Here is a 13,764-nt window from a genome sequence, read left to right as displayed (position 1 = left end):
TTGTTTTACCACTCTGGACCTTGAGTTCTTTATAAAAAGATGCTCTTGGCTCTTTTTTTTTTTATAAAAAAAAAAAGGTAGAGAATGTTTGCTTTTCTTGCAGAGGACCTGAGTGACCCACAACCCACAACTTCAGCCTCAGCGGGCACCTGCACTTGTGTGCACATACCCCCACAAAAAGAGGGTACCCATACGTGTAACTTAAAACAAAAATAAATCTTTAAGGGGGCTAGAGAGATGGCTCACCGGCTATCAGCACAAGCTGCCCCTCCAGAGGACCCACGTCCTAGTCCCAGCAGCCACGTGGCAGCTCACAACCGTGTGTGACTCCAGTTCCAGGGGCTTTCGATACCCTCACACAGACACACACGCGAGCAAAACACCAACGCACATAAAATAAAAATAAACAAATCATATTTAAAATGATGTAAATAAATCTACGAAGAGAAGGAGGAAGAGGAAGAAGGAGGCAGAGGCTCGTCCTGGCCTTACTTCTCCCAGCTGAGGGCCCAGGGAACACATTGACTCAAAACAACGTTCCACATTTTAACACCTGAGTCCAACATAAGGTTTGGTTTTGTTTTAAATAAAAGTGACAACTGTGGTAAGAAGTGTCCGTTTATTTTATCTGCAAAGGCCAAATTCCACGGCCTTACTTTCTCCCAGATACAGCTCTCGCCTCAGGCTGCAGCGCACGGTGGCCCCTGCTCAGACAGGATTGCATGCATTCTCTGAATGGGGCTTCCTCTGTCAGAGAAAGGAGCCAGGAAGCAGGACACCAGGGTGACAGAGGTGACTGTCCCTCTGGAAAGAAGGACAGTGGCTTCCTTGAAGATTTTGTCCCTAACTGCCTCGCCTCCAGGAGTGGGCCCACCCATTTCTTACTCATCCTGCAGACTTTAAGGTCTTTCAGAAGTCTCTTTGGGGCCCTCCTATGGGTTTCTGGGGACCCATTTATCCCCATGCTGAGTGTTCCTCACCACACAGGACTTTGAAACCCTGGGTCATCCACGACCCATGTCACACAGTGCTTTCTCTCAGCAATTCTGCATCCAGTGTTTCTTTTGCATAGGCTGATCAAAGCCCCTCAGTTGACTGCCTTCTGCAGAACCATTTCTTGGTTGGGAAGAGCAGCAAGGTTCTGTGCATCTTCCTTGTCCTTGATGGACTGGGAGACTCCGGGGGCACGGGGGTGCCAATCATGCTCACGGCTATTTTCCGGTACTCAGCTCTGAGCACAGAATAGGTGCTCAAGTAAGACGCTGAAGAGGACAGCCAGTGTGTGGCTCTCCCATCTGGGCACCCGCTCTGCCTCTCCCTCACTGGTGGCCAGTGGAAAATGAAGGGAAACACGCCCTTTCCTGCCAGAGGCCAAGATCTCACCCAAGAAACTCAACTACCACTCTACCAGCCCAAGACGCTTCATCAGCTCCACACGTGCTGGCAAGAGAGCAGAAGCAAGTAAATCCATCGGGGCTCTTTCTCCTGTACCAGTCCTTGCACGCTCTGTCCACCTGCCTGTCTCACCTTCCCAAACCCTGTGAGTGGGTGTCTGTGAGGAGCACCTCTGTTGGTTTCGCCCAAGAGGACCATCTGCCGCCGGGCCTTCTTGTTTTGTGTGGCCCCTTCGTCGGACTGTCACTTCCTTCTTGATTGTTGCTCTGTCCTCTCTGAGGAGGCCAGCTACCATGCCCGTAGGGAGACGAGGGGAGGGCCGAGGATTGCCAGGAACGGTGAGTAGTCTTGGCAATGGCTCCCCTCCAGGTAAGCCTTCGGATGAGGCTGTGTGGTTCCAGCCTCTCCCAACGGAGCCTTGGCTCAATGCCTGCAGTTTCAGGCTGAGAGGATTGGGGTGCTTCGTCGTGCGGCAGTAGGTAATAGGGTATTGATGGCCCTGGCTCACAGATTTGAGAACCCTGAAAACTAATGACTTGTCAAGGTTCCGTGGCTGAGCTCTGAACTCAGACCACACAACAAGCCAGCAAAAAGCCAGCCAACAGCTTGTCTCCTGCCTTCTGCCCTCCCTGAGTCTATCTCAGAGCTCTCAGTCCTGTACACTCTTGCTGTTATGGCCCAGCATGTGGATCCCTGCTAGTACCCCATTAACACACACACACACACACACACACACACACACACTCACACACACACACTCACACACACTCACACACACTCACACACACACACACACACACACACACACACACACACACACACACACACCCCTGACAATGCATATGGCGTGTTCTGAAGCTGCCTGCCGCAGGGTCCAGGATGATGTGGGAGGGGAAGAAGAATGGCTGAAGATAGGCCAAACGGTCACCCCACAGGCAAGTTCATCTCTCAGCTGAGCCTCCCGTCCACTCACACTTGCTCATTCACTCTCTCACTTGCTCATGGTAACATCCCAATCTGATGTTCCTGGCAGCCAGCGGCTACGCCTCTGATGTCATTGCCTGGGAGAGGGACCAGATCACTTCCTTCTCCTTCCCATTCTACCTAATGGCTCCTCAAGGGAATTCCCAGATGACTCAGTCTGCTGTCATGGCCCCTGTGTTCTCAGGGGTACTCTAAGCCAGGTCTGAGACAAGGGAAGGCATGGTTCCCATCAATTCCTGTTCCACATGGTGTCACCTTCAGCTCCTCTCACACAGATCCACACCCACTTTGCACACACAGAGATGGTTACTGGAGAGAGAATTCCACAAGAGTCCTCCTCTTCCTCTTCTCCCTCTGTCTGTCTGTCTCTGTCTCTGTCTCTGTCTCTGTCTCTCTCTCTCACACACACACACACACACACACACACACACACACCCCAGTCCCTGCCTTCATACCCAGTTTGTCTTGTGCTCCCACCCTGCAAGGTTGGTTTCTAGAGGGAACACCTCTACCTAAGCCCCGATAACTCTCAGCTCCCTGCCAGACTCCCTGCCTTTCCTGGGCCCTCTAGTGAGGACAGGACCTAACTATTCACTTCTAGGTAGCTGGTGGGTATGCAAAATAGTGGGCATAAACACCTAGAGAGTGTTATCCTGGAGGCCCAGCAGGGCTGAGGGCAGAGGGACAGCAGGGGACATGTCTATGGACATGCTGAGGGCGGAGTGACGGCAGGGGACATGCCTATGGACATGCTAGCAGGCATGAACCCTTCGTGAATGCTCACCCCCTACACCGCGTGCCAGACGAGCCGACTTGATTCTTGTCCTCTCTGCCATCAGGCCTTCCCAGACTTACCCAGAGGCCAGCTTGGGCACTAGGCAGCAAGAATGGAGCAGCTTCTAGCTTTCACCTAGACATGTCTCCCCACCACCCCAACCCCTACACTTTTCCTGGCCTCACCGACCAGGAGCCCAGCCCAGCCTCACCTTTCCTTGCTGGCCTGACACTTCCATACCCACTTCGGCTCCAAAACAGGCCTGTACTCCACACTCCTCTTTCTCCCTACAAACCAAGCCCTGTTAGTGCCCAGGGCTGGGTATTGGGCTTAGCTGTGCTGGAACGGCCTGTTGCTCACCTCCCTGAGACTGATGTGACCTCCTCGGTGACTCCCCAGCCCTGGGCTCTGAGAGCCTAAGTTCCCTCCTCCCACAGCTGCTCTGTGATAATCTCAGGACCCATAAAACCATAGGAGGCTACTGCCCTACTGCAGCGCTCTGGATTAAGGAACCTAAGAAGGGAAAGTAAAGAGTCAGTCCAGTGAGACAAGGCCACACGCCTTGTCTGAGGCACCAACTGTGTAACCTCAGCCGGCCATTTCCCCTTTGGGCCATGTCCTCTCCCTCTGTGATGATGGAGCTCAGCCTCTCCAATCCACTGAGACCTCACATCCTCTGAGGCGTGGGCATGTGAGGTTCAGAGGTCCAGCCCCTGACTTGGTGAGTGCTACAGGAAGATGAGAAGGAAGTGAGGAGGAGAGAGACAGAAGGTGGGAGGAAAGACCTCTGTCTCAGGGTCCTGCTGCCTCCCTGAGGGACTTGCCAGCCTGTCCACCCCAGAAGCCCACCCTTGAGACCAAGAACAAAAGCATCCTCAGAAACTCATCGGAGTCTGTAACCGCAGAAACCATTTTCCAAATGGAATTTATCCCACCCATTGGTCCCCTGCCAGGCTGCTCCCAGAGGAGCTGGACCCCACTCTACAACCCAACACACCAACATGTACACGCAGGCACACATGCATCACGGGTGGGGGGAACCACAAAGGTGTCCACTTATAGTAAGAATAGCACAGTCTCTCCAGTAGACAAAGACACAGCGCATGGGTACACAAGTGGGGAACTCAAAACACAGCTATCACATCTGTGGACACCCAAAACATGCCATCATGTACATACAACAGATAAACCGAGTTCAGAGTGCAGCTCTGGGCCCTGCCCTTCACTTACTCTTACTAAGCAGTCCAAAATATGTGTGCTTGAAAACCACCCCCAAACCCAAGGCTTCTGAAAATGCCATCAAGGGTCATTTGCAACCCATGCAGCGTAAGAGTATCCACAGGAAGCAGCCGGAGTCTGTGCCTTCCCCTAGCCCCATTCACCCTCCGAAGGAGACAGAACCAGAGCCATAAGGCAATCACCATGGAGAACAGGAAGGCAAACATGGCCATGAGCACGTGAGGACAGATGGGCAGTGTCTGGCTGGATCCTGGCACGCCCCTCCTCATGCCCCTACTCATGTGATGGCTGCTGAGGCGACATCCAGGGCAAGCAGAGAGGGCCCTGACTTGACAGGGAGGGGAAGTAGGCAAATGAGATAACTGATTAATGCTCCACAATGGCTACCCAGTCTTGACATGGAGGGGGAGTAGGCAAATGAGATAACTGATTAGTGCTCCACAATGGCTACCCAGCCTAGGTGTCCAGCCAAGTATGTTCCTGTCCCTTGCGACATGGGACACCCAAAGGAGAAGGACTGTGTCTGACCCTGGGCCCAGATGGCTTCTCTTGAGTCCTCCTGACTTCCTCCACATTGCATCCCCTACTCACAGCAATCCACACAACCAAGCCAGTCACCTTGGGAGAGCAGCTCCTGTTGGTCCTACTGACAGCACTGAGACATGACCAGCCCATCCTTGCCACAGCCGTGCCATCTATCCGGAGCGTGGGTTCGGCACGTCTTGGGGCTTCATGCCCTAAGACTTGTGGATCATCTGTTCTGAGGCAGCCAAAGGACATTGGCCATGTGCTTCAAAGGGCCTTTCTGTCCTGCCCAGTCCCCAAGCCTGCCCAGGTCTGACCCCAGTGGAAAATGTCAGCCGGCTCCTGACCCTTTGCCAACAGTGAGCCCCAGCCACAAGTAGGCAGGCCAGGCCTAGGTCAGCCCATTCCAAACTTCAGGCCACAGCCCAGGCAGGTCCCTGACACTATCCCAGCAGGCTCCAGATTATGTGTCTTCTAGGGCCTTCCATTTGTCACTTAGCCTTGCAGGCCTAGGACAAAATTCATTTCCTTTTCAGAGAATCAAGAATCTGCCTTCCTTACATCTCTATTTTTAAATTAGAAATTACTATCTCAATATCCAGAGTCTGGAAGAGGGAAGCCACCTGGCCATCAGCAGCCAGCCATGGTTTCTAAGTGGTTTCAGCCACCGCTCTTGTTTCGGCTTGGGCCACTTCTCCCAGGCCCCTCGAGCCCAATAGCATCAGCAGATGAATGACCCATGTCCAGTATCCTACCTTCTAGGGGGGGGTCACAGGGCATCAAGGTGGGCACTCTGACTCCACACAGTTTGTAGCAGAGCCCAGTTCCATTTCTAAGGAAGGGTTCCCCTTTGGGTCTGCTGTCACATTGGCCATCTTGTTCCCGAGACCATCGAGCCCAGCAGTCCAGAAGACAGGAGTGCAAGCAAGCAGGAGTCCAGCAAATAGGATGCCAGCCAGTATGTTTCCTTCCCCGCCCTCACCTCCCTGCTTGTGGATCTGCCAGAAATTCATTCTCCTCTCTTGGAGAAGCAGGTCAGGCTCTGTGGGGGCTGTCACTAGCACACCTGTCTAGCACACCTGTGTGCTGAGGCGCAAGCTGGCACAAGTACACACCCACAGATCCCTCTAACGAAAACTCACAAGCACAGACACTTGTGTATACACACAGGGCACCCAAACATCTCTCACAGACTACCTCCAGGACCCACACAGTCACCCCAGTTGTCTGAGTAACTGGGAATGGTACATTTCTGATACCCTGGACCTCACATCCCACTCAGGGGCTGCTCCATAACCTGGTAAGAGGACAAGGCCACTTTGCAGGGAAAGTCAGATATCTGACCATCTAACTTTCCCTAGACCTCTTTCTCCAGTCACAGTGACAAACACCCAACCACCCCACCACTGTTACACACACACACACACACAGCCTAAGAGCCCACCAAAGAATGACAGAACAGGGACATGACTCAATCCTCTTTCCCAATGTCTCTCCATTCCAACCTCCCAAGTGGTCCCCAGACTAGGGGTGGGTGAAACCCTAGACATCGAGCCGGGGGCCTTACCGTGGAGAGTGTTCCTTGTGATCTGTCCCCCCATCTCAGGCTGCTGGTAGCTTGGCCACCTCCGTTTGGCTGGCCAGCCTCGTCACCTCACCGAGCTGCCCTGACCGCCAGTTCCCCTCCTCCTCCCCCCCTGCCCTCCCCCGAGGCCAGCCGGCATGGCAGGGCCCAGCGGCCCCTTTTGCACCCCCACGCTCCCTCTCCCTCCTTCATGGACACGCCTGCCTGCCAGCCAGCCGGCCACACACGCACACCCCTTGGTTGTTCTTGCTGCTTCCCAGCTCCCACCCACTGGGAGCCTCCCCCACCTCCGTGCTGGTTCAGGCAAAGGGATCTGTCCTGTTTATTTACATAAGGAGGAGGAGACTGGAGGCTTCCTGAAATAGCCAAGCACCAGAAAGCGCTGGAGATGCCCCAGCACTGCACACACACACACACACACACACACACACACACACACACACACATCACTGACGCATGGACATACACATGACACCTACCCAGTCACGCAGGCCAACAGCCAACGGCCATTCAATCTTCGAGGGACATCTTGCCACTCCGTAAGTTACGGATGAAGCAGGGTGGGATGGGAACGAGATTGACTTTTTCTCACCCTTGGGGTACCACAGTCAAGCTTAAGTGCAAAGATTGCACACCATATCCATCTCCTTGCTTGCCAAGCATTAACTCCTTCAGTCCTCGAAGGCTGACTGACCTCTGACCTCAGCATCACTGCTGCTATCAACAGGTACCATTAGCCCCGCCCCAGGCCTGAAGTCTAGGAAAAGAACCAGAGGTAGCGAGACTGGGATGGAAACACAGGTGGTGTGCCCGAATCCAGGCTTTCCCCCCCAAGACAAGTTGTCTTTTTAACCACACACACTCACATACTCACACAGCCACACTGACCTGCGCCATATGTCTGCATCATGCCACGTGTCTATGAACACAGACACGCGTGCTTGTGCACACGCACACACGTGCGCATACGCACTCCGCTGCGCACGCCTACCCGTCTCCTGCCCCGAATACTACAAGCGTTCTCCCACAGACTCACATAGCTTTTCGAAGAATCTTAAGGTGCAGAATCTGGCACCCAGCACCTCTGCAGGAAGAAAGCACAGACAGAGGAGACAGAGTGAGGAAAACCCTTCTAGCCCTAGGCGTCAGGCCCAGATTGCCATCAAAACAGCAAAGCCACTCATTGAGGCTTCACAGCGCATGGGACAGTGCAAGGTGACTATGCTGGGAAGTAAGAGCTGTTCTGAAGCCTGGGGAATCCCAGAATGTCACGACAGAGCCAGGACTCCAGCCTAGGTGGGTATGAGGAACACACTCACTACCTGTCTCACTCTCCAGGAGAAGCAACTCTCCCACGATGGCGGGAGAGTTCCCACCTCCCTGTCCTGTACGGCAAGGATCTGTGATCCCAGAGAAAGATGTGGGTGGGAAGTCAGGGGCTGGAGAAAGAGCTGCGGGAAAGAGTGGGGTGCTGTCCCACATCCAATGGAACTCAGGCATGTGCACCGGGAGGCGCTCAGGACACTGCTGCTGCCTGCACACCCCCAACCAGAATCTAGCCAAGGGACAGAGAGAAGACACAAGGGACTTTGTGTATGCAAGCGTGAATATCTGTTCAGATGTGTGTGAGTCTGCACGTGTCTGCACGTGCATGTGGGGTCCACAGCTGACACTGGGCTCCATTACTCTCCACCTTATTTACTGAGACAAGATCTCTCCCTTGAATCCAGAGCTCACCAATCAGCTAGTCCAGCTAGCCAATTTCCTAGCCCCCGTCTCTGGCTCGCAGCTTCTAGGACTTCTAGGCAAGCCTGCCTAGTTTTTACATAGGTTCTGGGGAATCCACACTCTGGTCCTCACAATTGGACTTTGTTCGGTGAGCTGTCCCCAGATCCTACCTGCCTTTTCATATACCTGTTATCGTGGGCCTTGCTCCACTAGCCTCTTCTGTATGGCAACCCAGTCTTCTCGCAGCTCAGCGTCCCACATAGCAGCCTCCCTCATCCACTGCTTTCTCCCCACTGGAGGTGCTCTCTTCCCACCAGCCCAGGACTAGGGGTTGGGGGATCCTTTCAGGAAGCCTCTCTCGGGCAGAAGGTAGTCAGCTAAGTCCTTGTTCTTGGAACTTGTCATTCCTCAACCCTGTAGCTATGTCTCTTTTAACCCTTCTCTCATCCTTCGAAACACAGAGACAGCCATGAGCTATCCAGGACCTGGTCTTTTGTGCCCCAGCTCCTCCTGAGCAGAGCTCGCCAACCTAATGTCCCTAAGCCCACAGCTACTGAGCATCTAGAACAAGTCAAACACTGACTTACACAGTGAGGACGAGATTTGCTCCACAATAGGCGTGTCCTAGCTCTCATGGATATGGAGAAGCAGACATTTCTCAATCAGCCACAATCCAGAATATCGAAACACCTTTTCCTAAAAGGTGTTCTGAAAGCAAGGATTCCAGTTCTAGTGAGCTTGAGGCAGGTTTCCCTGAAAAACCCAGAGCAGGCCAAGAGTTCCAGATCCATGACCCAGGTCAGGAAACAAGAGTGCCACAGAGAACAGACATACATGTTCACAGGTCCACAGGCTGTAGGGAGCCCAGCACGTCCCCAAAGCAAGGCTGGTACGGATAGAATCTGATCAGTTGGAAAGCCATAGAGAAATTTGCACCTGGCAAGACTAGATGGGCCAGGGATTGTCACAAGGCCCTGGAGGAACAAAATGAAGACCAGGCTATTTTCCTGTGAGCACTGCATTCAGCAGGGAGGCAACAGGACCAGACACACATTTCTAAAAGGTCACCCTGCCATCTGGTGTGGGGCACTCATGGGGAGAGACAAGGGCCAGGACAGAGAGCAGCAGCATCCAGCATCCGGAAGGATGGGGGCAGCACCTGGCTTGTCCTCACTCCCCCTCAGACCTCACATCAGGCCTTGTAGAGGAGGTCCTTGGGAAATGGTTCACAGTAGAATGGGGTTCGTGCAGCAGGATTGGGGCTGGTGTGGCGTAGGTGTCAAGGAGCCCTTCATGTGGGTAGTAAGAAGAAAAACGAGATAGAAGCTAGGAGGGTGTCACACAGCAGCAATTCCAACACCCAGGAATCGAAGGCAGGGCTGTCATGAGCTCGAGGCCAGCCTGAGCTAAAGGCTGAGAAACCTGTTTGGTGGAAAAATGGAGAATCTGGGACCACCAAAGCAGCTCCAGGCTTTCTACAACAGTACCAGAGAACCAAGGGGGTCCTCCTTGTTTCCCACAATCTGCTGCCATTTTCAGAAGGAAGTGACAATGTCTTGGGCCCTTCCCCAGAGCAGTGTCCAGGATGACATTTAGGGGAGGTGACCCCCCTTCTTCAGGGCAATACATCCCTACTAGTTATTATGTACTGGGGTACCACACAAGCCTCCACTTAATCAAAGGATCCTATTTACCAAAAAGGATGAGCCAAGAAGCATTCATTCACTGAGCGAGCCTCCCTGTGCTCCACCATGAAACAACAGGCAAGCAAGACTCGACCCTCACCCCTCAGAAGCCAAGAGGCAGGCAGGCAGGGCATGGAACGAGGGAAACAATTCTAGATCGTGGTGTGAGCTGTACTGGCGTCAGGGAAAGGGGCTTCTGTGGCCATAGATAAACAGCTTAGTGTTTCCACAAGCACACTGAGCAGAGGCTGTGGATGGGGTAGGACGAGCTGCGGTTGAAGTACAGCGTCTTCCACTGGCTCACATGCTTGAGCATTTGGCCCAGTTAGGGGAGCTGCTCTGGAAGAAGGTTCTAGAGCCTTTACGGGAGTGAAACCTTGCTGAAGAAAACGAGTGACTGGGAGCTGGCCTTGACATTTTATAGGCCAGCCCCACTTCCTGTCCACCCTCCACTTCCTGACCGAGGAGGCAAATGTGATTAGCCACGTGGTGCTTCTGCAGCCACTGCCTTCCCACCGTGATGGGCTTCCCACTGGGCTGAGTGTAAGCAAACATCGTTGCCTACACGCCCGTGGTCCACAAACATACATGTAGGCAAAATACTCCCACACATAAAAAAAATCATTAAATTGCTTTTTGTCCAGTATTTTGACACAGCAAGGGGAGTAACTAATACACAAGTCTGTGGGCAAACCGACAAAGGCGGCTAACGGTGTTTCTATTGGCTCAGGGCATACATACCCCGTGCTAGGCAGAGGGCTAAGGATTTGGTATGCGCAACCTCAGATGTGCAACCCACAGCATTCCTTCAGGAGTTAGTGTTCACCACCCTCCTCTGCAGGACATGAAACTGAGGCTCAAAGTGGTCATACCGAGGGCAGATGTAGCCCTACCCCAACCCCTCCCAGGAATGGCAACTGTTCTCTGGCCACATTTGAGAATGTCAGTCCCCTGGGTTCATTGAGTCTGTGTAGCTGTCAAGAACCTCCTCCTAGAAAGCCATTTTTCTTCAGGGATATGGGCAACCAGAAGTGGACTTGGTGGATTAGAAAATCAGACAGGACGGAGGATGGAGAGATGATGGCTCAGTGGTTAAGAGCACTGACTGCTGTTCCAGAGGTCCTGAGTTCAATCCCCAGCAACCACATGGTGACTCACAACCATCTGTAATGAGATCTGGTGCCCTCTTCTGGTGTGTCTGAAGACAGCTATAGTGTACTCATACATAATGAATAAATAACATTAAAAAAAAAAGAAATCAGACAGGAAAGCAGGAAGAGGATACGTTGGGGGTGGGGGGTGTCCAGGATAGTGCCATGTGGAAATTTAGGGTAGATATATAATATACATATATGAAATTACCAAAGAATAAATTATAAATACTCTAGTAGGCTGGAGAGATGGCTCAACTGCTCTTCCAGAGGCCCTGAGTTCAGTAGTCAGCACCTACGTGGCAGCTCACAAATACCTATAACTTCAGTTCCAGGGCATCCTACACTCTCTTCGTGGCTTCTGTAAGAGCCAAGCATGCACATGGTACACATGTGTATTTTATATACATATATATATATGTGTGTGTGTGTGTGTATGTGTGTATGTGTGTGTATGTGTATGTGTATGTATGTGTATATATGCGTGTGTATGTGTATGTGTATGTGTGTGTATATGTGTGTGTATGTATATATGTATGTGTATGTGTGTATGTGTGTGTATGTGTGTATATGTGTGTGTATGTGTATGTGTATGTGTGTGTGTGTATGTGTGTGTATGTGAGTAGATGTGTGTATGTGTGTATATGTGTGTATGTGTGTGTGCATGTGTGTATGTGTATGTGTGTGCATGTCTGTGCATGTGTGTATGTGTGTGTATTTGTGTGTGCATGTGTGTGTATGTGTGTATATGTGTGTGTGCATGTGTGTATATGTGTGTGTATGTGTGTGTATATGTGTGTATGTGTGTGTATATGTGTGTATGTAGGTGTGTGTGAGTGTGTGTGTATGTGTGTATTGTATGTGTATATGTGTGTATGTGTGTGTGAGTGTGTGTGAGTGTGTGTATGTAGGTGTGTGTGTGAGTGTGTGTGAGTGTGTGTATGTAGGTGTGTGTGAGTGTGTGTATGTGTGTATGTGTATGTGTATATGTGTGTGTGTGAGTGTGTGTGAGTGTGTGTGTAGGTGTGTGTGAGTGTGTGTGAGTGTGTGTATGTAGGTGTGTGTGAGTGTGTGTATGTGTGTATGTGTATGTGTATATGTGTGTGTGTGAGTGTGTGTGAGTGTGTGTGTAGGTGTGTGTGAGTGTGTGTATGTGTGTATGTGTATGTGTGTGTGAGTGTGTGTGTATGTGTATGTGTGTGTGTGAGTGTGTGTGAGTGTGTGTATGTAGGTGTGTGTGAGTGTGTGTATGTGTGTATTGTATGTGTATATGTGTGTATGTGTGTATGTGTATGTGTATATGTGTGTGTGTGAGTGTGTGTGAGTGTGTGTGTAGGTGTGTGTGAGTGTGTGTATGTGTGTATGTGTATGTGTGTGTGAGTGTGTGTGTATGTGTATGTGTGTGTGTGAGTGTGTGTGAGTGTGTGTATGTAGGTGTGTGTGAGTGTGTGTATGTGTGTGTGTGTGTGAGTGTGTGTATGTGTGTATGTGTATGTGTGTGTGAGTGTGTGTGTGTGTGTGAGTGTGTGTGTGTGTGTGTATAAAATAATAATAGCCTAGCAGTGGTGGCACAGCCTTTAATTCCACCACTTGGGAGGCAGAGACAAGCAGATCTCTGAGTTCCAGGCCAGCTTGGCTTACAGAGCAAGTGCCTGGACAGACAGGACTACACAGAGAAATTCCTTCTCTCTCAATATACATACATATATGTATGTGTGTATGTATGAGAATGTGTATATGTATATACACATATATATGCACACAATTCAAACATAAAAGTGAAACTTTAAAAATTAAATATACTTTTGGTAAAGGAGAGAATAAGTTTAACTCAAAAAATAAAACAAAAATAGATAAGCCCCTTCCCACCCAGTCTTATCCTCTGTGTGCTTCACCCTGTCTACAGTCTCCCTGTCCTCACGGGCTTTCAGGGTGGGCTGCCCAGCTCAACTTTCTCCTCACCTCATCCTCTCTCATCCAGGTTTCCCATGACCTGGCATCTCACCCTCTGTCTAAACCCACCCTTCAGAGTTGAAAGTCAAAGGCAGAGCCCATAGAAACACTGCAAAGGAAACAACCAATTCCCAGGCATGAGCTCAGGTTGAGGGGAAAGTGCCCCCAGGGGACAGTGAGCCCAGGCCCTGCCCTGAGAAGGGCAGAACTGAGTCCTGAGCCCATGTCACAGGTGCAGCAAAGGAGGCTCAGAAAAGTGTGGGCTTTCTCCAGGCATGCTGGGTAAGGACTTGGACTCAGAGCTGATGTCTTCCGAGATTGTACTGAGGGTGGCCTATAGGCAAACACAGTGTGTAATTAACAGACTAAACTGGCTGAAGGAAGGATGGATATGTTCTCATTCATGAGACCAGGTAAATGGCTGGTGTGTGGAGAAGTCAGAGAGAGGAGGTGGTCCACAGGGAGGAGCTGGAAGAAAGCTCCTTATGTTATAGTGTTTGAGGTTTTGTTTTGGTTTGTTTTCCATTGAGAACAAAGGATAATTTGATTGAAATGATGAGTCATCTGGTATTTAGGGCTTAATGCTGACCTGCCAGGGCCATCCTCCCTACCCTGACCGATTAGGCTGGCCTGGAGAATGTAGAGCACGGAAGGCCACCCCCAAACTCCATCTATATCTGGACCCAAGAGAAACACAGGTCACTAACTGGAGTCTGAAAGAGAGTGATGGAAATGAAGGAGGGA

At 51.3% G+C, this 13,764-nt stretch overlaps 1 protein-coding gene across 6 annotated transcripts in view; it reads right to left on the bottom strand.

The window, feature by feature from the left end:
- Neurl1 (neuralized E3 ubiquitin protein ligase 1) overlaps window positions 1–13,764 on the bottom strand; it is an 86,208-nt gene that overhangs the window by 24,586 nt on the left and 47,858 nt on the right. Inside the window, exon 1 of one of the 6 annotated variants that reach the window (XM_006231511.5) lies at window positions 6,486–6,802. The exons of 3 other annotated variants lie outside the window; for them this stretch is intronic. In XM_006231511.5, the coding sequence (XP_006231573.1) occupies window positions 6,486–6,519 (34 nt within the window). In that variant the 5' untranslated portion in view covers window positions 6,520–6,802. Of the gene's footprint in view, window positions 1–5,673; window positions 5,867–6,485; window positions 6,803–13,764 lie in introns of those variants that run through there. 2 more of the 6 variants (XM_063265078.1, XM_006231512.5) reach the window with 2 other exon arrangements.

This window comes from Rattus norvegicus, chromosome 1 (genome assembly GCF_036323735.1).
Source record: "Rattus norvegicus strain BN/NHsdMcwi chromosome 1, GRCr8, whole genome shotgun sequence".
Taxonomy (NCBI): Eukaryota; Metazoa; Chordata; class Mammalia; order Rodentia; family Muridae; genus Rattus; species Rattus norvegicus.
The sequence above is the reverse complement of the archived record's forward strand: the minus strand, read 5'-3'. Positions and strand labels throughout refer to the sequence as shown.